This window comes from Callorhinchus milii, unplaced genomic scaffold (genome assembly GCF_018977255.1).
Source record: "Callorhinchus milii isolate IMCB2004 unplaced genomic scaffold, IMCB_Cmil_1.0 Scaffold2, whole genome shotgun sequence".
NCBI lineage: Eukaryota > Metazoa > Chordata > Chondrichthyes > Chimaeriformes > Callorhinchidae > Callorhinchus > Callorhinchus milii.
In genome coordinates this window covers 112,479,086-112,504,592 of record NW_024704743.1, presented here as the reverse complement: position 1 = coordinate 112,504,592, position 25,507 = coordinate 112,479,086, and the positions used below count along the sequence as shown (strand labels likewise).

The following is a 25,507-nucleotide window of genomic DNA, read 5'->3' as shown; positions in this document are numbered from 1 at the left end:
ATTAAATGAATTATAGATGACGTGCCCTTCATCAAAATATCAGCCCAGTGTGCTTGAAACCTGAAAAAAGGCGACAATTCGGTCAATTATATACACGGTTCACACCTTGAGTTGTCACTGAGTTGAGCTGCTTGCTCCATTGCCAGCCAGCAATCCACATTAGACACACATGTGGTTTGATGATGGTGAATTCTGGCAACAGTGAAACAGCAACAAAAAAAAAGGCACTGGCAAGATTTCAAGATGATAAAATACCGATCCAGGGGCTATAGAGGGTTAACGACACACACACACACATGCAACCATCAAAGAGAAATCTTTTTTCCATCCTGAGACCTTTTACAGCATATAAAAGCCCAAGGAGCACGAATTTCAGACCAGCAGATCTCCCTCTCCTATAGGGTTCCTCACATGCCACACCCCACATCACTGTAAGTCCTTACTTCACTCCCATCGCAAGAATAAAAAAAAACTTCTCAAGACTCTTCCCAGACGGAGTTTGAGATTTGGAAGAACACGACTTACATCTTTGCCAGTGAGTGAGTGAATGAAAGAGGTGAGATAGAGTTTTACTGCACAATTCTGTCTGTGGCAAGAAGGTGTCAGCAGATAACATTTGGGGTGTTATCAGCGAATAATACTTCTTTTAATACAAAACAAAATGCACTTCGTACGATTTGGTCAGATTTTTTTTATTACAAAAAAAAAGTCGAAACACTTCTACTTTTTTTTAATGAATATTATTAACATTGGGGGTCAGTTCTATTCAATGCGCTGGTAATAAAGGAGGCAATTCTCTTTCGTTTGAATTATTGATTTGCATGTTTGAACCAATAACTGTTAACCAGCTACGTGCTGGCTTCTTTTTTTGTTGTTGTTCTTAAATCGATGTGCAATCCCTGTTTGCAGCACACACAACGACCTTCAGATTTTGACCAGATCTTGATGATGAAGCTCTCTGCCACACTGAGCCTGATCAGATTGCTGTGTGTGCTGCATGCCACCAGGGCATCTGTGGTAGCAAATGTCACGGACACCCTGCTCTCAGCAAACTCCAGCGACGAGGAACCGAACTGGAGAAGGTATCTGCAACCTGGGGAAGTCCCTCAAAGCAGAAGGAGGCGATATATCTCCCAGAATGATATGTCTGTTATCCTAGATTACCACAACAAGGTCCGGGGTCAAGTCTTCCCACCTGCTGCTAATATGGAGTACATGGTGAGTTCATTATCTATATCATTGCAATATTTCTGATGCTGGAATTTACTGTATATATATATATACACACACATCACTAAATCACAGGCAGGCTATGTGGCTGGAGACGATAAGCATGTTTCCTCTCTTGGGCAAGTTGATGCAGTTCACACCCCCTACTGGAGAAATTACCATTTAAAGCCTTAGGTTGTAGGAAGTATTGAATGCTCTACAAATTAAACCTTTTTATTGTTAACTTTATTGCTCAAATTGCAAGCAATAAGTGAGAGGAACTATGCCAAAAGGTAACGATTCGCCATCACACTCGAGGTCAGTTCACATTCATTTTGACCACAAAAATACACTGTCAATCCATTTTGCAATATATTCTGTGAAGAGCTTTCAGAAGTCTCAACGACGAGATAAGCCGCTATACCAAATACAAGGATTCTTATTCTTATTATTAATTCATAAAAATCAGATCTTACAAGATAAATAATAATCCTTGCATCTGATGTCAGGAGGACAATTCAAAGTGCTTCACAGGATTTTACTGTAAAGTGCAGTGTATACTGCACAGTATGTTGCAGACAATCAATATAGTTTTCCATCAGTGAGTATCAGTCAAGTTGTTATGCAGGAAAGCACTTAATTAATACATCTTTAATTAAATAAGTAAAACAGGATACAGGTGTGAATAATAACAAACAATACATGTTAGTGCTTCATCCTACTGAATATCTGTACAATAGTGTGTACAAGCCTGTGCATAGTAAATTCATAATAAAGCATCATTGTAAGGTATAAAATTAAGGAAAATATATTTCCTAACAAGATTTTTTTAAAAATGTTTGAGGGCAAATCTGCACGCTTTGTCCTTCAAAAAAAAATAATAACAAGTTGGTTATTCAATCCACTACTGTTTGTGGGACCCTGCTGTACACAATTGGCTGCCATGTTTCGCCCACAAAATATACAGTCAATTCACTTTACAGTATATTCTGTGAAGCACTTTGACAAGGTGCTATATCAAATGCAAGGATTATTATTATTAAAAGTGTACAGTTGTTGTATTTGGCAATGATCAACAAATTCTCCAGCGTCTTGGGAATTCCTCCCGACTTGAAATGTAATTTGTTGTTGCACAGGGATGTAAAATCGGCAGCAGCCACGAACTGAAGCAGCCTTAATGTTACCTTGTATAATGGCAGCTGAGTCATTCAAAGCAATTTAAATGGCTGAAGAAAATCAAACCAACCAGCCCAAATGCTGGATCAAGGCTTTATTCCCTGGTTCACACTAATTGAGATTTTATTGTTAAATAAAACCAGCAGATTTCTCACCATTTCAGTATTAGAAGAAATTCCTTCCAATGGAAGTCTATTCTTATTTATGTCGCAAAAATACTTAAATCAAATAGTTCTGTCATATCTTTTAAAAGGGAGCCGTCTTCATTTAAAAAAATTCATAATATTTGAGGTAACTTACATTGAAATGCTTCATGTCTCTTGTGTGTGATACCATTAGGATAGTCTCCTGTCCAAACAAAAAAACAATTATCCAGCAGTTTTATCTTTTTTCCAAATTGAGAAATCCATGTGAAAGGCCAATAGTGCAGGGGAAGAGCAGGAAAGACACGACAGTGTCAATTTAAATTGCAACTAACCTGGGAATGAATATTAACGTTTCAGTACACAGTCCTGTCGCTTTAGGAACTTGGGATCAGATCCAATCCACATTGACGTGATGAAAGTCTCCTCTCTCTGCCAGGTTCTGAGTGATGTTTTAGTGTTCTTAACCTAGTTCCTAGAGAGCAAAACTGCTTTGGCACAAAATTAGCATCACATTGACATTTCAGTCTCAGTCTTAGAGATGGTAATGATTGTTCAGGTTAGAATTAGAAACATGTCCTTTGCTTCACCAGGGAAAGTTTTTCTTCATAGAAAAACCTTGTTTTTTCTAAGGTTGTGGTTAAGGCCCATTAGTGGAGTATTCAGAGTGTGGGAAACTCTACATTTGTCATGGACATCTTTACTGCCGACACTGGCTCCTCAGGTAGGTGGTGTAATGGTAGTGCCTTGCCACTGGGTGGGGAGGGAGTTTTATGACACAAGCTACTTTTTCTATGGGGAAATCCCTTCATGTCACATTGATTTATCAGACTTGAACTCCGACACAAGGTCACCTCAGAGTTAAAGTCTTACAAGTTGGCTTGATGTCCATTGAAGTCTTACAGAAGTGCTTTCATCTGGTGGTGAGACACTATTACCACTTTCCTGAGGACTGCACACAAAAGACAACATAAACTTTGTGCTGATGGCTGCTCTGATGGAGATGCCAATACTGTGTCAAGAGCTTCCCATATTCTCTTTAATAATGCCCCTAACTTCAACAAAAGAAGAGCACCCTTACTGCACTGGTATGGATTATTCAATTTACATACCAACCATCCAAATTATTTTGCATTCATTTGTGGAAAGTTTTCTGCATTGGATCCCAACCTCCTAGAATGCAAACTAAGACTGTCCAACCTCTTTCAGGTAGGATTTAAGATACCATAGATTTGATCAGCCTGAACATTGTTGAAATATTGGCCTTAGATGAGAAGGTACAATATTGTATGTACTCGGTTCCTGATTACATCCATCCAGACTCCCCGGCCTGAATGGTTAAACAGTATTTCAAAATTCAGTAGAATATTTTGGGGAGTCTGAGGGTGTCTGACACATATGGAGACCCATCACCATGTTTAAGATCGTCCAAACCAGACTGAGAGTTCCATATATGTTGTCACCTACATATGACTATTTCCCTGTGTCAGAAATGGAATGAGCAATCTCTCCCTGGAGGGATGCACTCTGCTTACCTAATTCCAGAGAGTGTTAGGTGCAGATTAGTAAAATTGCAAACCTTACCAATGAGAACACTAGCTGTCCCAGCTAGGACAACCCTCCCCATTAAAATTTTGCCATACAGTATTAACAGGAGCCAAGTTAGCAGCGTATCTGCTCTCATTGACTGGTCTGCTCTGCAAAGTCCTGCCGATGAGCCAGGTTAGCTAGTCTATTAATAACCCACCTGGCTCAGGAATCAGACTACTTTGACTTGATTCCAATTTTCCATTGCCAAGCATATCACCTTGGAACAGCTCAGTCCCAAGGAGGCAAGTAGAATTCAATAGAAATAAAAACAGACTGGGAGCAGGTTTGATGGGTCAGGTGACCTTATTTTAATCATTTGTTCATGCTTCTTCCTTGTCTAAACATCATTTTGAAAGTTTTAAAAAAATAAAGTGAATTAAAAATGAGTTCAATTAACCAGAAATCAAACAAAGATTATCCTCCTATATTAAAACATGTTGCCAATTCAATTCTGAAAGAGGCTTGAGGGAGAATTCCTCAACTCTATACATTTCTATCGCAATGATGAGATTACATTGAACTCTTGCTCAGATCACCAAACTCAAATCGGATCTGGGATTAAATACTCTCAGCTGTAGAAATGAACACAAATTCCTCCTTAATGGTCTAAAGAAGCTCAATTATTCCTAGCTTGTGTCTCCTGTTTGGAATTCTGCATATGGAAAGGATAGAAATCCATTGCAATGGCTCCGGAGCTAAATTGCAAGATGGGCAAAATACTAGTGGACAGCCAATATCTGTGAAATTTTGCCCTATAACAGTGGCCCAATGAATGTATTTAGTAGCTGAGCCATTCAGACCATGAATCACCCCCAGGTGCAGTACTGGGTCAATGCTGAATTAGCAGATCTCGGTCAGAGGAGCTAAAAATGACCTCAGTATCTGGGTTTGGGATGGCAACATTTGCTGTGAATTCCACTGATAATTGGTATTGAGTATTCCCTGCTGGAAGGTGAACATGCCACGTCAGTGACTAACGATGAGATCAGTTTTGGCTGAAATTCTACTGTAGTCAAATAGCCTGCCAGCACTCACACTATCAAGGCTCACCAATGAATTATGGCTGTTTGGGCAAGGCAAGTAGTGTCTTGAACTGGAGCCACCCACCCAGTAGAAAGAAAAGGGAGAGAAACACCTTCAGGAGAATGAAAATTGGTAGAAAAATTGGCAAAGCAAAAAAGCTCAATTGATCTTCTTTGGTGCTGAACCGTTGTTGCAATGGTCTTGTATGAATTTCAAGAGTAGTGGTGAACAATTTGTTGGGGTTATCTCCTGATGTCCCACGCTTGTTTACATTTGGGGAAATTTGGGTCTTACATGAATGAAGAGTGGTAAGAGAGATGGTGCTAGGATTGGTTAGACGTTTCTAAGCACCGTGACATCGCCAGTGATGACCAGTCAACAGCTGGCTTGCAGCTTTAGAACCTCGCAGACCACCAACACACAGACAGTGACAGGATATCAATGTTTCACCAGCAGCTGGGATGGGTTAGAAGATTTACACAGGGAAACAAAAACAGACTTCAGAGGTGACCAAGTAGAACAGGTCACAGAAATAAGTAGGAAACAGAGAGGGCAAAACATCAGAAAGAAGGGGAGGCAACACCTAACAAAATATTAGAGAAACAAGTAGCTCCTGTTCCAAATTCAATAAACATTGGCCTGTGTACAAAGGGTAATAATGATGTCAGCTTGTTCCTCTGTACGAAAGCTAAATAACAGAATTACCTATCTTAACAGGCTTGCTTTTTTTTGTAATCCTTACCTTTTTTTGATATAGCACCTTATTACATCATTGAGAGGTCTTAAAGCACGTCACAAGATATACAGTAAAGTAGATTGATTGTGTACTGTGACAGGGGAACCAAAAAGGTTTATTTTATTTTTTTATGGCCATAGCACAGCAAATTCCTCACACTCACCCACAAAACACACACAGTCACACCACTTTACAGTATATCCTATAAAGCATTTGAGATGGCTGTATCAAATACAAGAACAATTATTATTATTATTGTTATTATTATTATTATTAACTGCCTGCATGCATTAGTTACCGTGCTGCAGGACAGTGAGAAAGTTTATGCGTTTTGTTATTTTGGGTTGCTTCAGTTTTGAGGCCCTAGATTTGGTATTTGTGAAGTTGAGTTTCAATTCAATGTCAAATGGTTTACTTCAGTTATGCTGCAGGTGTTAGTCTGGCCCACTGCGGCACAATGGAGACAACAACAACAACAACAACAACAAGATTACATTTGTAGAGCGCCTTTCCCGTCGGGAGGAGGTCCCAAAGCGCTGGACAGTGTACAGCATTTCAGACCCGAGCTGGGGTCAGGGAGGGAGAAGGGAGGGGAGGGGAAGGGGGGTGACCGATGGCATGGTCGAAGAGGAGGGTTTTGAGGTGGGATTTGAAGAAGGCTGAGGAGGGGGCGAGGCAGAGTAATTGGGGGATGGAATTCCAGAGGTTGGGGGCAGAGTGGCTCCCGCCAATGGTGGGGCAGGTGGGGCAGGTGGGGCGGGGGACATGGAGCAGGCCAGAGCCGGCTGAGCGGTGGGAGCGGGTAGGTTGGTAGGGGGTTAGGAGGTCGCAGAGGTAGGGTGGGGCGAGGCCATGGAGGGTTTTGTAGGTGAGGACCAAGATCTTGAACTGGATCCTCTGAAGGATACAAACTGTAGAGACTGTAGAGTTCTGAAGCAGCTGGCATTTCTGGAGAGTGAAGTTGGGGAGGTCAGTGAGGAGAATTTTGTAGAAATGTATTCTCGAGGCGATAAAGATATTGATAAATGTTTTAGAAGCACTGGAGATGAGACAAGTTCATAAGTGAGCAACGTTCTGAAGGTGGAAGATGACAGTCTAAGCAATGTTCTACATGTGGGATTTTGAAACTCAGGGTTAAGCAGAACCTAAGTTTAAGTAGCTTGTGGTTGGTAAAATCAGCCAGAGAGGTGTTGATGCTGGCTGGAAATATAGGCTGAAATATAGGACTGGGGAAGATTGGATAAATAGGCTGGAGTGAGTCCATGGAGGGATTTGAAGATTGGGACAAAAATCAAAAAGTTAATTCACTGGAACAATCGAGCAGATTGGTTTAATGTTAGTTGTAGATGTTAATCTTAATATTCAACCGCAGAAAGTTAAGGTTCACCTAGGACTTGTCAATAGATAATATTTTTGAGTAGAAACATTTACTCACAGATAAAGACATGAACAACAGGAGTTGCAGGTGCCCTTTAACTGGAAATAACCAACAAAAAATCAGTTGTTAATTACATAATTAATAAATTCATTTAACTGGTTATTCGATTACATAATAAGGAAATAAGAGGTTCCGGGTTCGATTCCCGGGCAGGGCGAAACCTTCAGGCAAGCTTCCTTACTGTGTTTACCTAGCAATAGGTAGAAACCTGGTCATTAGTCGATTGGCGGATTTCATGCCAAGGGTAATAAATCCCCCNGCCCCCCAAAAATAACAATAACTTGGTCATTCACTCCAATCACTTTGCAATACATTCTGTGAAGTGCTTTGCTATATCAAATGCACGGATTATTTTTATTATTATGATTTGGTTGTCAGAACACCCACAGACACAGATCATCTACCACCATACAATGAGATCTTCAGAAAAAGGAGTCATTTTCATTCCATGACCCTGCAAGACATTGTGATACCGAGTAAAAACATAGTTAGTGTGATTTCTAACTTTCCAGGGTTTTCTAATGAATCATATCTGTAAAATCTGGCCAAATCTGAATTGGCAGAAGATTTAACACACCCTCTTTTGGATTCCACCCATCGTCTTTTTTTAGCCACTCACTTTTGGCACTGTGGAAGTCAAACCACATGAGAGTGGAACATGTCAGATTTCTCCACAGCTGCTGAACAATGTTAGGGATGAGCATTTGGATCAATCTGAGCTTTTACTTTGGATTGACGTCTCTTCCACAACTCAGAATGATCCTGCCTCAAAAAATGTTTGGCCCTGGTTAAGCATTGAATCAAACTTGGCTGGAATGCCACTTATGGTTGAATAGCCTGCCAACAATCACTGTTTGGGTCATGGACGAAGAATGGGTGAGGTATCAGAGATCATTGTGTTCAACTGCACCTTGTATATCTATTGCCTAGAATAGATCATCCATCCTCTGTATCTCTCAAAACGTCCAACCTACAACAACACCTTGTATTTATAGAGTGGCAAGTCTTGTTGGCTGCAAAATTCCTTAGCATCATAGTTGTGAACGTTCGCTTTGTTCTGTACAACTAAACTTGCCATCCATTGATAGCCATGTTTATACTTCTGCATTTTTAGGCAGGATTGAGGAACATATAACCGCAATTTACATTTATAGAGCATTTCACACTGGGAGAATGTCTCAAAGTCAAAGTGCTTCACACTGCTGATGGGGAGTCTGAACTTGGAGGGAGTGGGGAATGGTGGGGTGTGGGGCCTGGGGGAGGTGACTGAAAGCACAGTTGAAAAGATGGGTCTTAAGGTTGGCATTAAAAATGGGGGTGGAATGGATGAAAGCTCGACCACTGATAGTGGGGTGAGTTGGGTTGAAGGTATGAACCAGATTGAATGGAGGGCACAGTGCCTGGTCAATAATCTTCCAGATAAAATTGGTCATTCATGGCTATTCGTGAGATATTGCTGTGTACAAATTGGCTGCTGCATTCACCTAAAAATACAGTCACTACACTCTTCAGTGATTACCTGTGAAGTGTTTCAAGATGTTTTAAAGTTACAAAGTGAAATAGAATCTAATCTAATCTTTTTTACATTGAATAATTTTCAGAACGCGAGCCTCAAAGTTCTCTTGTGTACCATGACTATTATTTTGCTTTGGAGTTGGGCCAAGTGTGTGAGCCCATACCAGATGCAAAATTAGTAACGGGGGTGGGGAAGGGGAGGGGAGTCTGTATTACACATGGTAGGTGATATCTGCACAAAATTAAGGAACTGACTAGAACGTGCTGGTTTAAAGCACTGTGACTATAATGGTTAAGAAAAATTACTCTTTTTGTTCTGTTAACATTACAGGTCTGGGATGAGAATCTAGCCAAGTCTGCTGAATCGTGGGCTGCTACATGTATCTGGGACCATGGACCACCTTACCTACTGAGATTCCTCGGACAAAATCTATCAGTTCGTTCTGGACGGTGAATATTTGGTGTTTGAATTTTTTTGGTGAAATGCAAATGGAAGTGTGTATCAAACACAGTGGGGTGAAAAATGTTGGATGTGATAATTATTGCCAGTGCTAATTGTCAATTCTTGGACATTCCACTCACAGTGATTTCCAATGACTGACCGCCACCCCGCACTGCACACACACACACGACTTTGTTCAAACGATAATTTTTAAAATTCAGTTTAGCTGGTATTCTGTGAACCGGCTCTGATATAATAATCCTTGCATTTGATATAGCGCCTTATCACGTCTTTGAGATGTCTCACAGAATACACTAATATGCTGGGGATCTCTGTTTAAAGGCTAGTTTAAAAGTGGGGGATGTTGAGTGATCAACTGGGTCTTTGACAGGAGCAGAATGTCCCGCAATGTGCTTATTATCACATCACTGTGTTAACTTGGCTCAGTTGATAGCACTCTAGCCATTGCCATTGGCTTTGGGTTTGGTGTGCTATTTCTGCTGTAACACGTTGATCTGCTCAAAACAGGGGACACCAAATCGTCAGCATTTCACTTGAGATTGTATTTGCAATAGGAGAAAGAAACACTTTCATTTACATTACAATTAATTTGTATGTATGGAACATAAAAAAGGGAGAGCTGTTTTTAAAAAGGCATTTGATATTTTAATGATTTTATCTCTTAATATCTTTTATTATTAACGAACAACCCTAATTCTTGCATTTGATACCTATGCCTTTCATGCCGGGAGGACACCTCAAAGGACCTCACGGGATTTAGTGTAAAGTGTAGTGATGGGTATTTGTAGACAAAAGCAGCAGTCAGTTTGCTCATAGCAACATCACACAAACAGCCATGAATTGAATTACTGTTTTTTATCTGGGGGGATTTTTCTAATTGTTACTTTAGTGTTGCCTTGAGGCATTACATCTAATGTTTCCATGATGTTCTATATAGTTACAGGAATATTTTGCAGCTGATAAAACCCTGGTACGATGAAGTGAAGGACTATGGCTTTCCATATCCTCGTGACTGTAACCCCAGGTGCCCTCTAAAATGCAGTGGACCAGTATGCACACATTACACACAGGTAAGAGCATGCAATAACTTCTAGTTTTTACATAAATGTTTTACTTAAAAAGTAAAATTGTTAATGACAATTGTTTTGCTACAGATGGTTTGGGCAACATCGAATCGAGTGGGCTGTGCAATCCATACATGCCACAATATGAATGTTTGGGGGTCTACATGGCGTCGGGCTGTTTACCTGGTGTGCAACTACTCTCCAAAGTAAGTCATCAATTTCCAGTTCTCGTGCTACAGTATTTTTTTTCCTGGATTTTATATTAATCCTTGCCTTTGATGTAATACCTTAGCATGTCATTGAAACGTCTCAAAGTGTTTCACAGGATTTACTATGTATTTGTAGGGAAATACAGCAGCTAATTTCACATGGCATTGTCCCACAAACAGCTATGAAATGAATGATCAGTTTCATACGAAGGACAAGAGGGTACAGGTTTAAGGTTGAAAATTAAAATTTCAAGACAGACACTGGAAAATGTTTCTTTATCCAGTGTGCAATTGATGACTGGAACAGGTTACTAGAATGGGTAGTTGAGGATAGGCTATTGGACTAATTTAAAAGACAGTTTGATGCTGTAATGCTAGGACAACAACAACAACTTGCATTTATATAGTGCCCTTCATGCAGACTGCCATCTTAGAGCGTTCGGGCAACAGTAGGTTGGATATTCTGGAAGAATGGGATCTGATGGGCCAGATGGTTTTCACTTATGATCCATTTCTGTAGTCCTGTCACTCACTGGTTAGGGCACTTGCCTTGCAAACTAGAGACCTGGGTTCGATTCCCGGCAGGGCAAAACCTTGGGCAGGTTTACTTACTCCACACGCCTGATAATAATCCTTCAAGAAAAAAAAACAATAATCAATTGGTCACTTCAATTCACGACTGTTTGTGGGACACTGCTGTGTGCAATTGGCTGCCAGGTTTTGCCTCAAAATATACAGTTGATTCACTTTACAGTCTATTCTGTGAAGTTCTTTGAGATGTCTAGAAGACGTGAAAAGCATTATATTAAATGCAAGGATTATTATTTGATGCAACTTCACAGACAAAATGTCATTGTGAATTCATGGCTCATTGTAATGTTTTTCTTTCAGGGGAAATTGGATTGGAGAAGCACCCTATAAAGTTGGAGTACCATGTTCAGCCTGTCCACCAAGTTATGGAGGCTTCTGCAATAACAATCTATGTTTCCCAAGAATGACATCTAACTATTTGTACTGGTTCAAGTGATCCATTGGTGTATGGAAGATTCACACCATGCAGCATTAAGGTTCCTCAAAATAATTGCTATTCAGCATAAGGGATACTTATCTACCTGTTCTTAGCAGAACAAGCTTGCGTTAATGTACCATTATTATCACTGACATTTCTCTTTAAAGGTATCACTTTACAGATGCGTAAATAATATCACTTTCCTTGCTTTTTTATTTCACCAAAACAGCTCATGTATAAAATGCAGAATTTATTTTATCAACACAAAGCACAGTATTTATGGAAGAAAAACAGCACGGTACATTTTTGCCACATTTTATTTAATATAATGAGAAGATGAGAATAGAAAGCAGTTTACAATATGTTTTGCGCATGAATCAATATTGTATTACTGAGTCAGAACAGTATTTAAATATAACGGGTATGTATATGTTTGCACCTTGGTGAGATACTGGCTTGTAGAATGCTAATGTCATACAGTAACAAATTACAAAAATAATCCCTGAGTAACAGTGGCAACTCAACCATTACAACCTCTTATGGTGCTAAAAAAAACATTATTTAACAAAACTGCTATTCAACAGGCACATTTTTGTTGTGTCGGGCATGCACAATGGTTAGGTACTTACAATGAATATTAAAAACAACAGGTGCTAAAGATTGACGTGATCCTCATTTTGATCACTTGTCTTTTTTTTGCTGTAAATCATCATAAGGTCATAAAATAACAAAGGGAATTTACTGATGTAGCTTCAGGCAGCTCAATGTTACAAACACAGTGGTAGTTTCAGGTAGCACACAAGCAGGTTCTTGTGCTATGTATGGATTATTTTCATTCCTGCACCGTTTATAGAGGATTCCACTTATTCTCATTTTACATGTTCACTGCTCATGTCTTGTTTTTTCTCTCTCACAAAAATGTAAAAATTGTGCATAACAAGATCACAGGATTAGTTCGAATCAACTAAGGCCCATCTGATCTCATTCTTCCACAGCACCCATCGCACTGTCTTCACACCCCATCACAGCATCAAGCAGTTTTTAAATGACAGCTTGGCTCAGTTTGTTACACTCTGAGTTAGAGCAATATGGGTTCAAGTCCTGAGCCTTGAGCTCATTGTCACTCTATTCCAATGGTGTTGTAGACATCGTCACCTCATTGCTGTTTTGGGGGCTTTGCTGGTGTTTTGCTGCCTAAAAAGCATCCGACACATACACGTACGTACGTAACAGTAATTACTTGTGAAGCGCTTTGAGACATTTCAAAGTGATAGAGCACTATAAAGTTATTTTGTTACATTTATCTATAGTTCCTCCATTTCTTTCTGTTTCTATCTCAGAATGTTTTTTCATTTCGTCAAATCCCACTTACTATTATTTTCCCGTTAAATATTTATGCACATTTACACTTTAGAGCAATTTCAATTTTACATTAACCAAGTACAAATATGTGCATAGATTGCTGTAAAAGGGAACAGTTAGCAAACCTCCCATCCCACCCCCACAATGCAATCCCATAGTTTATTGCTGCATTTAGTTTCATTTTACCAGCAGGTACTTCCTTGTGAATGGGAGTGAAGTCTCACAGTACTAATGGTTAAAGGTTAGAAAGAACAATAGGTTAGCGTTTGGGATGTGAACATTTAACAGAACTGAAACGTTACCTCTTTCAGATGCCGATTAAATTGTTGTTTGTAGCTCAATATTTCTCATTGTCTTAACCTTTAAAGCATTGTGTTAAAATTTAAGATTGTGCAGAATTTTGGAAAGTTAGACATAACTTGTAAGTCGGTTTTCGGTAGTTTTGACAAGCAGACACGACTCAAGGGTAAGAGTTAGCAATATAAGTCTGGGCGCATTGCCACTCAGTTCCGCTTTACTTTATCAACAGTGATGTTTCCAGTCACTCTGGTTTGAAGTTAGCAATTTAATTTCCTTTTGAACCAGAGTTATTTTTCCGTCCCCTGTGCACAATGTATTATTATTGTCAGCTAATGAAGGTCACTGAATAGACAGGCACAATAGTAAAGAATTATATATCTGCAGTTGCATGTGTTTAAAAGCATGCACAAAAATACTCAGCGGTTTGGAATTAGTCTTCAGAAGCTGAGCAATACAACTGCAACATGTACAATATAGGTTTGTGCAACGATCTAGGACCCTTGGTTTACTAACATGTCTAAACATGGACAAAGGCTGAAGAAATTGTCTGGGAACTTGGTAAATCTTCCTGAGCAATTGGAACATATTTGGATTGATTTTTGTATTGCTCTATTCTGTATGTTACCAAATATACTAATATTACTGATTGTGTTTATATTTAAAATATTTTTGAAACCTGCTTGGTTAAAATTCCACCCAAGTCTAGATTTACTGTATTGGTGCAGCATCTCAGAGCATCCAGAACTTGTTAGATTCTTAAATACTATCCAGTCATTAATTTTGAAGCCACTTTTCTTTGATTTTTTTTCAAAAATTGCAGAAAAAGGGCATTAAAGATAACAATTTGCCATATTTTGGGCTCTTTGAAATGCTATAATAGCAATAATAATAATAATGTTAACACAGTAAACTGAGCCAGGTGAAATTTCTACCCCAGTGTACTTAAACTGTAGCACTATGTATGTCATCTACCTTATCGATGGAAAGCTGATTGTTTAAATATTAATATTAATGTAGTTGCATTTCTTCTGCTTTTCATGAATGAGAAATAAAGTTTGTAGAAAATCACTGTAATTCCTTTCCTTTAATACATCCAAGTCTATTTGATATCTGTAAAAGATTAGTTATGATTCAATTAAGCTTTCTCACTGACAGTTGAATGTCAACAAGACTGAGGCTCTCCTGATTGGCTCTCGTCAGCGCCTCCGCACCTCAGGCGCTGACAGCATCACCATCCATGGTTGCACACTCCACCTTACTAAGCCAGTCCGGAACCTTGGGGTCTTGTTTTACCCTCCACTTTCCTTTTTACCCACATCTGCGCCATGTCCCACTCTGCCTTCCCCCACCTCCGCAACATCACCCGGCTCCGCCACTGTCTCACACCACAGGCCACCGAGACCCTCATACACACATTCATAACAACCAGGCTTGACCATGCAAACTCCCTGCTTATGGCCTCCCGAACTCCTCCCTCCATAGGCTGCAGATCATTCAGAACTCTGCAGCCTGTGTCCTCTCCCACACTAGGCTCCACAATCCTCTCACCTCCATCCTCGCCCGACTCCACTGGCTTCCTTTCACACAGAAGACACTGTTCAAGATCCTGGTACTCACCTTCAAAGCCACCGTGGCCTTTCTCCCCCCCTACCTCTGTGACCTCCTAACCCCTACCAACCTGCCCACTCCCTCCACTCAGCGGGCTCCGGCCTGCTTCACGTCTCCTGCCTCGCCCGCCCCACCATTGGTGGGCAGGCATTCTGCCACTCTGCCCCCATTCTCTGGAACTCCGCCTTGACCCTCCCTTGCCTTCTTTAAAACCCATCTCAAGCCCCTCCTCTTTGACCGTGCCTTTGGTCACCCTCCTTCCTCCCCTGCCTCCCACGCTCCCGACCCCCAGCTCGGGTCCAAAACATTGTCCAGTGTCTTAGGACATCCTCCCAATTTGAAAGGCACTTTACAAATGTAATTTTGTTGTTGATGTTGTTGTTGACTATGGACTGTTATAACTGACAGTAGTATGACAGGGACAGAGAGCTGGATGTAAAGTGAATATGAAGTTTATCAATGTTCTTCACATGAACTGGTACCTGTTCATTATCTCTCTTTGTTTCACAAGAGGTTTGCCTAGCACAGAATAAGACCAGGGTGGAGCAGATGGCTCTTGTCATCTCAGAGCCATCTCTGTTGTTATAACTAAAGTAAACTACCTGCTGTCTCCGCTCTACTGGTCCAGCCTCCTCCTTGTCCCTCGAATCCTCCGCTCCACCATCGGCAGCCATGCCTTCAGCCGCTATGCTCCAAAGCTATGGAACTCCCTCCTTCAATCCCTTTGCCTGCCCCCTCTTTCTCCATTTTCAGGTCGCACCTGAAGACCTTCATCTTTGACCGTGCCTATGGTCGCCTTCCCCCTGCCCAACTCGCATCGAGCTCCACCATTGTTAAGTGCTCTGGGACACTGCCTGGAGTGGAAAGTGCTATATAAATGCAAGTTGTTGTTGTTGTTGTTGTAACGTTATGGGTCTTCTTGCATGGAGATATATTTCACATCCCGAGGAACTCTCCCTGGTACAATGTTTCCACTGTTGTTACCATTTTCCAGACAGGGACTTTTCAACTCAATCTATAAATTCATCTCTGTGTTCCACATCTGTGTGGGTCTTCACCTTTTGGTTCAATCTTTGTGTTCCATCTCCTGGCTCTGTCTCATTTTTCCACATTAAACTTCATCTGCCACATGCCTGCCCATGTTACTCGTCTGTCTATGTCCATTTGCAGTATGCTACTATTCTCCTCACTGTTTGCTACCTTTCCTAGCTTAGTATCATCTTCAAACTTGGAAATTGTACACTCTATACCCAAGTCCAGGTCATTTATACAGATGAAAAACGGCAGTGGTCCCAATACTGACCCCTGGGGAACACCATGGCACACTTCCCTCCAATCAGAAAAAAACAACTGTTCACCACCACTCTCTTCTTTCTGTCTCCCAGCCAGTATCCATGCTGCCACTGTCCCTTTAGTACCGTGGGCTTGTATTTTGCTTACAAGTCTCTCTTAAGTGGCACTTTATCAAACGCCTTTTCAAAAACCATATAAACTACATCAACTGCACTGTCTTCATCCATCCTCTCTGTTACTTCATCAAAAACTCTATCAAGTTTGTTATCTATCTCTATGTTCCCCAACTCTGTCTGTCTCCATCTCCTGGCTCTATCTTTATGTTCCTCATCTCTGCCTTTCTTCATCTCATGACACGAGTTCTACAATCTCCTACCTCTGTCTTTCTCCCATCTTCTGGCTCTTTGCTCTGTGTTCAGTCAACTCCAACTTTCTCGGTCTGTTGCCTTTATATCATTGGACTGTCCCTTTAAAAAGGTTTACTTTAGGGTAAGAATGAAAGGTCCTAATCCAAGAAGCCTTCAGTGTGTCCCTCTCTTCACCCTCTCAATAGCCATACAGGTAAAGAAGGAACATGGCTTTGTCCATGAAATGACATGGAGTTTCCCCTTCTGAAGGGTGTTTTTTTTATATTCTGGCTTTGTGTTTTTCCCAATCCAGTCTAACGATGCTAACACTGAGTGATTTATAGATTGTAACAGAATGTCTGTACATGTTCAGAGCCAGATCAGTTGAAAGCACACAGTGGGAGAAATCTCTGAACTGTGTATTCTTAATTAGTTGATTAAATGTACCATTATTTTCAGAATACATGGTGTAAGGCTGATAAATATATTCGTTAAGATGAAAATTGCGTTGGTTAAGGCAGTTACTCCAGGATGGAACAAATGGTTTTTCATTACCTTACCGTTGGGATCTGTCAGGCTATTCATGTCTATTAATCAACAACAACAACAACAAGATTCCATTTATAAAGCGCCTTTCACGTCAGGAGGACGTCCCAAGGCGCTGACGATCTTATTTGATGGTAAGACTAAAAGTTACATGGGGCTGGGGTGAGGAGGACACTCATACATTGCTACATGTTCCCTGGCTTGCACGTAGAATTGTGCAGCCAAAATTTTGGCACTTCTGTAAAAAGTTGCCTTATCATTTATTTATTCAATGATAAAATGCTCTTCAAGAGACCTGGTACAAAATGGACCTCTTTGCAGCTTCTGCTTAAGAATTAGACTGCAGACAAAATCAATCTGTTCCTTTCTACAGTGTCCAAGAGACTGCACCAGTGTATCTTACATTGGATACGAGCACCCTGTTCAGGTATGAATCTGTTGATTCCAGGTAAATTGGCAATTTCAGCATCATGTGTTAATCCTGAACTTATCTGTTGGTTACTCTGGCTTGCAACAGTGGGGTCAGATGTTCAGTAACATTATAATACATTTGTGACCATCAATGCAAGACCTGACTGCCAGTCCTGCCAAGAAGAAGTTTGTCAAATTGAGGTTGAAATTTGCAGAGGACCAAATTGATGTGTTGCCAAGATGGTCTTGGTTACCACATTCCAACACCATTTGCTTTTAGATTGTGTGCAGCTCAAACTCAATTATATTAGGTTTATTGCAGTGATTCCACAAAAAACAGAATAAACTGAGCATAAAACAGCTGCAACAGCTATGCTGACACATTCCATCTCTGTAGACACGGCACATTTACGAAAGAAAGCCAGACAATATATTTGAAAGCAGAAAGTCCTGTAGCGTGGAGTCTTGTAGCTCAGTGGTTAGAGCACTCGCCTTGCAAGCGAGAAACCTAGGTTTGATTCCCGGCAGGGCAAAACAACAACAACAATAACAAGATTCCATTTATAGAGCGCCTTTCATGTCGGGAGGACGTCCCAAGGCGCTGGACAGTTGGGTCAGGACCCGAGCAGGGGGAAATGGTCAGGGTGAGGGGAGGGAAGGGAGGGAGCGAGGAGGGAAGGGAAGGGAGGGAGCGAGGAGGGGGTAGAGAGTCGAGAGGGGAGCTGAAGGCACGGTCGAAGAGAAAGGTCTTGAGACTGGCCTTGAAGGAGGAAAGGGAGGAAGCAAGGCGAAGGCACTGGAGGATGGAGTTCCAGAGCCTAGGGGCTGAGAAGCTGAAGGCCCCGCCACCGATGGTAGGGCGGTTGGGGCGGGGGATGTGGAGCAGACCGGAGCCAGAGGAACGGAGGGTACGGGCAGGTAGGTAGGGGGGTAGTAGGTTGGCGAGGTAGGAGGGAGCAAAGCCATGAATGGCCTTGTAGGTGAGGATGAGGATCTTGAAATCGATCCTCTGGGGGATGGGGAGCCAGTGGAGGCGAGCGAGGGTGGGAGTGATGTGGTCCCGAAGCCTGGTGCGGGACAGTACACGAGCTGCAGAGTTCTGAATGACCTGCAGCTTGTGGAGGGAGGTGCCGGGAAGGCCGACGAGGAGAGAGTTCCCATAGTCCAGCCTTGAGGTGATAAAGGGGTGGACCAGAGTTTCAGCAGCGTGAGGGGTGAGGTAGTGCTGTAGTCTGGCGATGTTTTGGCGGTGATGGAAGGCGGTGTGGCACGGATATGAGGAAGAAAGACAGCTCAGTGTCGGAACAGAATTCCGAGGTTGCAAAACTTGCAAAACCTTGGGCAAGTTTCCTTATTCCACTCGCCTGATAATAATCCCTCAAGAAAAAAAACAATAGTAAATTGGTCACTCAATCCACAACTATTTGTGGGACACTGCTGTGCGCAATTGGCTGCCACGTTTTGCCCACAAATATACAGTTAATTCACATTACAGTATAAACAAAACGCAAAATACTGCAGATGCTGGAAATCTGAAACAAAAACAGAAGTTGCTGGGAACACTCAGCAGGTCAGGCAGCATCTATGGAGATAGGAAAGTGAGTCAACGTTTTGGGTAACCTTTTTTTAATCTATGTCACAACACAGGGAGAAAATCCCTTCTATTTTAAGTAGTGGCACATGATCTTTAACAGCACTCCCCAGCACTGCACTGGATCATCAGCCAAAGCTAGGAGTGTGAGGTCCAAATCCCAATAAGGGATTTGAGTCCACAATCCTCTGACTCGGAGACAAGAGTGTTACTAACTGAGGCAGGCTGACAATGAGCTAAAATTAACAGACTTATCTGGAAATTTGTATTAATTACACTTAGTCCACTTAGTATAACGGCTTGCTCAGAAGGCCCACATGTGGGTTGATCTCAAATATGCCAAAAATAGCAGAGAACGAGAATTAGGGTAACAAAAGATAATTTCTAGACAAACATGATAAGACATGTCTTACTTAGGAGGTTATGCTGCTCTGTTTCAAAATATGATACAACAGTTCTTTCGATGTGTGCTTATTTCCCATTATAAGCAGACATCAAAAGAATAAGTACACACAGTAAATGGAGCAGAATAACCCTCTGAGAGATTTATGTGCATATTTGGCTTCCCTTCACACTCAAGCAAGAAGTAACAGTTATCCCAGCTGGAAAAGTCTTATATGCTTTGCTAGAAATAGTAATATAACCAAAATGAGCATACGGCTGCAGTCAGTAAATAATTGGAATAAATTAAAATGTTCATCCTTTCGTTCATCTACATAAAAATACACTTTTAAAAGCATTTTACACCACAGATAAAAATCTCACAACAACAGGTGATAGTCTTTACTTGAGCTCTGAACTAAATAGTCACCAGAAGTACTTCTTCATTTTTCCAGCAGGAAGATTTAACAACAGTCAGCATCAAATACCAGCATCAGCCAGCACATGTCGTCCTGACATTCCCATAAACAAGAATAAGATCAAAATTCCAGTTGACAAAAGTGAAAGAGTTATTAGTGAAAAATAGTTAGCGGGGAGTTTTACACCAGTTCAGTTGCATTCAGATAGTCCAGAGGAGATACATATGCTCAGCACAGTCATTCAGCAGGTGGAAAGCGAAACATTCTGTCACAGCCTGGCGTGCAAGAGGTCCACTGACAGAGGGGTTAGACCTGGCAACCAGAGAAGGGGAAAAGAGTTTCCCAAGATTGGAGCAAAGAGTAATCCACCCCACCCGGGAAACAGCTTTTTAAAGAGCTTTTGGACATGTGCCTTTTTATTCAGAATTCAAGCTAGTCAAAATCAGCCAGGCTCAGTTGGTAGCATTCTCGCTTCTGAATCAGAAGGTTGTGGGTTCAATCCGCACGTTGAGATTTGGAAGTCATATAGTCCAGACGGACACTCCAATGCAGTGCTCAGGATGTGCTGCATCGCTGGAGGTGTCGTGCTTCAGGTGAGATATTAAATCGTCAGATGAAATGTAAAAGATCCCTTGGCACTATTCAAAAAAAAAGGGAATTTCGCCTGGTGTCTTGGCCAACAATTCCCCCAATAAAACACAAAATACTGCAGATGCTAGAATCTGAACTGACAACGGGTCGTTGACCTGAAACGTTGACTCACTTTCCTTTCTCCATGGATGCTGCTTGACCTGCTGAGCTTCCCAGCTCTCTCTATTCCCCCAATAAAATTGGTCGTTCGTTTCATGGCTGTTTGTGACATATTGCCGTGTGGAAAATTGGCTGCCATATTTACTAACAGACATATTGCTGTATGCAATTAGCTGCCACGTTTTGTCCACAAATATACAGTCAATTCACTTTACAGAGTAAACAAAATGCAAAATACTGCAGATGCTGGAAATCTGAAACAAAAACAGAAGTCGCTGGGAACACTCAGCAGGTCAGGTAGCATCTATGGAGAAAGGAAAGTGAGTCAACGTTTCGGTGCATGGGGCATGTTGGGAGGGAGAGGCTTTTAAGGGCTAACAGACGGGGGGAGGCAGGGCAAGGAAGATAAAGGAGAAAATGGGGAAGAGGACAGGGGATGATAGGTTAAAGAGGTGTTAATGATCCAAAACAAAGGGGGTTTATTGCAACAAAACAGGGGAATTGAGGTGTTAATACTGCAGAATGAAGGGGGTGGGGGGGAGGGAAAGATTGCAACAAAATAGGCAGACCAGAGAGAGAAAAGGTATGTCTGGGACCAAGATGATGTGGTAATGGTCACAGAAGAGGGGGAGGGGGAATGTGAGCTGTTATGGTCTTAAATTGTTAAAATCAATATTGAGGCCAGAGGGCTGTAAGGTCCCTAGCAGATAAATGAGGTGCTATTCCTCAAGCTTGGGCTGTAGCTCATTGGAACAGACCGTGGATGGAGAGGTCAGAGTGTGAGTGGGCGGGAGAGTTGAAATGGCAAGAAACTGGAAGCTCAGGGTTGTGATTGTGGACAGAACGGAGGTGTTAGGCAAATTGGTCACCCAATCTGCGTTTTGCCTCCCCAATGTAAAGCAGACCACGTTGTGAGCATTGAATGCAGCAAACTACTTTGGTGGTAGTACACGTAAATCACCGTCTCACTTGAAAACTATGTTTGAGTTTCCGGTTTCTTGCCAAATAGCACCCACCAAATGGAATATGAATATAAGCAGGTCTTTGGGAGGTACCTCTTAATGCAGGCTGTGGGAAAGAGACAAAAACAGATGTTTCACTTCAGAGGCTATAGCACAAATCATAATTAATATATTGGGGACAGTAAACTTCAGGTAAGGTGTGTATGTGGGCATTGCTCTGATAGCAGCTGGTAGTCAGAGGATGGGAAAGGAAACATGAATCAATTATTAACCATGTTACTGATTCCAAGGATTCGACTGAACCAAAATGTGGAATAATGCACCATCTGTGAAATTTGCTTGGCAATGCAATGCTTGTATTTCACTGATTCCCTCACAACATTGTCTAGTGTTTCTGAGAAGTAATGAAGAATGAAGCAGCAGATTATTTTCTTGAAACCAGCAAGGAATGAAATAAACACTTGTGTGTCCTTTACAACAACAACAAAATAAAATTTGTATAGCGCCTTTCATGTTGGGAGGATGTCCCAAGGTGCTGGAGAATCAGTGTTTTGGACCTGAGCTGGGGGTTGGGTTTGGGGAGGGTGGGGGTGGGAACAGGGCAGAAGGAGGGTGGCAAAGGTACAGTCGAAGAGGAGGGTCTTGAGATGAGTCTTGAAAAAGGCAAGGGAGGGGGTGAGGTGAAGTGGCTGAGGGTGGCAGATGAGGCGAGGACGTGGAGCAGGCTGGAGCCCACTGAGTAGAGGGAGTGGGAAGTTTGGTAGGGGGTTAGGAGGTCACAGAGGTAGGGGGGAACAAGGCCATGGAGTGCTTTGAAAGTGTGGTCCAGGATCTTGAACTGTATCCTCTGTGTGATGGGAAGCCAGTGGGGTTGGGCAAGGATGGGGGTGAAAGGGTCGTGGAGCCTAGTGCGGGAGAAGACACAAGCTGCAGAGTTCTGGATATCTGCAACTTAAGGAGGGAGGAGTTGGGGAGGCTGACAAGCAGGGCGTTGGCATAGTGGAGCCTGGATGTAATGAAAGCATGAATGAGGGTTTCAGCGGCCTGAGGGGTGAGGCAGTGGTGGAGTCGTGCAACCTTGTGGAGATGGGGAAGGCAGAGCGGTCATGGCACGGATATGGGGGGGGAGAAAACAGTTGAGGGTCGAACAAGACTCTTAGGTTCCTGACTGGCTTAATTTCTTTCTAGTTTTACAACTAAGAAAGAATAAAATAATAATAATCCTTGCATTTGATATAGCGCCTTATCACGTATTTGAGACATCTCAAAGCGCTTCACAGAATATTCTGTAAAGTGAATTGATTGTATATTTTGGTGGGCGAAACACAAAATAGTAAAAGGAAATCTCATTTTCACTGAGAGATGAGACAATGTCAGATGCAATTGAACCATTTAGGGTTAATTACTGAACATCGGATTGTGGCCCATTTGGACACTTTGGTTTCACTTCAATGAGTCAGTGACTGGAGGGCATCAATTTAAGATACTTATTAAACGAGCAAATAGGGAGGTTAGGAAAAATGTTTTCACACACAGAGCAGTTCGAATAATTGAATACCCTCCTGGGAGTGATGGTTCAGACACAATCCATATTATGCCAGTTTTCAAAAGGGATCGCCACACATACTTTAAAAAGGAGAGGTATACAGGGAAAGGGTAGGTAAATGTGACTGCAAGGATTGCTCTTTAAGGAGCCGGCACAGTCATGGGACAAATGGCTTTTTTGTGCCATAAACTTTTATGGTTCTACATTGAACGACGTGATAAAATACTATATCAAATGCAAACATTATTATATGTAAGCTGTCTTGGTAGAAATATGCAGTTTCTCCACACTAATCCCACATTTTCTCAGTGGGGTGATTGGAAGTCACAAATTATTTTTTTGTGGGGTAATCAACCAGGTGCCTGACACATGTGAAAGCCCATCACCATGATTTAGAGTATCCAAACCAAACTGAGAATTTCATGCATCCCACCTACACACAGAAATTACAGAGATGTTTATTGGAATGGAATGCGCACTCTCTCCCTGGAGGGACCATCCTGTTTACCTAATTCTGAAGAGCATTAGCCCGAGGTTGGCAAGAGCTTAAAGTACTACAAGACGTTACCTTACATGAAGGACATGAAATAAATGGTTGTTGTTACTTTTGTCAAATAACTGATCAGAAACTCGGAAGTTTGGGGTGATAGCTGGTGGAAGGTGTTACGTGGAGACTAGGTTCATGAACACAAGTTCATATATCCAGGGCTTAGTGAGGGCTCAAACCTGGGTTTGTTGGATGTCAAATAAGTAACTCGTGACTATCTTTCTTTTGGGGAAGTAAATGGGTCTCCTTGGAGCTGAGCTGGTTCCATGCTTGGCAACAGAAAGTTGGATTTAAATCACTCCTCTGTGAAGGTCTTGTCAGGACCTGAAGGAGCAGACCAATCACTGGGAGCAGGTATTCTTCAGACTCAGATCCTGTTAACCCTGCACACTAAAGCCCTAATAGGTAGGGTGGTCCTTGTTGGATGAGTACCAATGACAAATGATGTGTTTTTAGCCGGTTAAACTCCAGCAGCTCTTACCAACCTGCACTCTAGAATTAAGGTTTTGGGTCCGTCCTTCAAGGGAGAGAGAGAGTGCACATTCCATTGCGGACATGGGGAAATTTCCAGGTGGCATCTGTCTGATTTAGACACTTTTACACATGCTGATGGGTTTCTGCAAGTGTCAGGTACCCAGACGGCCCCAAAAAAGAAACACAGCGCCATCCTGTGGCAGCTGTTAAAGTCAACAAACCTAGAAACAGAGTAGTGGGTTGGGGAAAAGAGACACATTGCCACCTCCTGGGAAACAAGGAACTACATAAGGAATTCCACATTGCTTCCCTCCAACCATACCTTACCCCACACGCAGCCAAAACACTCGTCCGTGTGTTCGTCACCTCCCGCCTCCGCTGTTCAAATGTCCTGCTCACTGGTTGCCCCAGCTCCACTATCCACAAAATCCAGCTGATCCAAAATTCCACTGGCCGCTACTCACCCGCATTAAACTCCGTACCCCCATCACACCAGCTCTGGCCAGGCTCCACTGGCTCACCATCACCAAATGGATTGATTTCAAGATTTTCACACTCGTTTTCAAATCCCTTCATGCCTTGGCACCTCTCTACTTCTCTAACCTGCTTACCCCACAACCCACTGCCTCCACTTGACTGGCTCCGGCCTCCTGCTTGTCCTTCCGACGTGAAAGGCGCTATACACAGCTGTACAAATGTAATTTTGTTGTTGTTGTTCTTGTCCCTTGTGCCATCTGTTCCACCATCAGTGGCCGAGCTTTCAGCCGCTATGCCCTGAAACTCTTACTCTATCCCTCCGCTTTCCCCCTCCTTTACCATCTTCAGGTCGTGCCTGAAGACCTTCCCTTCGACCATGCCTACGATCACCTCTCCCCGGTTCGCTCCGCCACTGTCAAGTATTCTGGGACATTGCCGTGCGTGAGGGTCGCTGTATAAATGCAAGTTGTTGTTGTTACACCCTGAATAGGGAGAATTGCTCAATGGCAAAAACGAGCAATTACCATGTAAGAAGACAGCGCCACCTGATGATGAATGAAATACACCCAAGAAAATACCATGGTATAGGTAATAATAATAATAATCCTTGCATTTGATATAGCGTTTTCCATGTCTTCTAGACATCTCAAAGCACTTAGGTAAGGAAAATAGGAAGGTGGGGGCTCTGTAGAGTATAAACATCAGCACCTACAAGTTGAGCGGATGATATGTTTCCAGCTGTATCATTGTAGGTAAAATTTTTCCAGACAGGTTCCAGACATTGGGGATTTAATGTTATTGTAACTACCATACAGTGTTGATGAATAGCAGTGGCATCGCAGGAAAATATCACCAATCGACATAATACCCCCTGGTAGCAGAATGAGGATCACAATTCAGAAATCGTGAGACAGCACA

General features: G+C 42.0%; 1 protein-coding gene across 1 annotated transcript; it reads left to right on the top strand.

The window, feature by feature from the left end:
* The first annotated feature begins 525 nt into the window (after nucleotides 1-525).
* Nucleotides 526-11,730, top strand: LOC103174578 (peptidase inhibitor 15). Its single transcript, XM_007887005.2, has 6 exons — nucleotides 526-556; nucleotides 910-1,218; nucleotides 9,162-9,280; nucleotides 10,231-10,363; nucleotides 10,448-10,563; nucleotides 11,458-11,730. Exons 1-6 carry the CDS (start codon nucleotides 548-550, stop codon nucleotides 11,591-11,593), a joined length of 822 nt encoding a protein of 273 aa, XP_007885196.1. The 5' UTR covers nucleotides 526-547; the 3' UTR covers nucleotides 11,594-11,730.
* The last annotated feature ends 13,777 nt before the right edge of the window (nucleotides 11,731-25,507 follow it).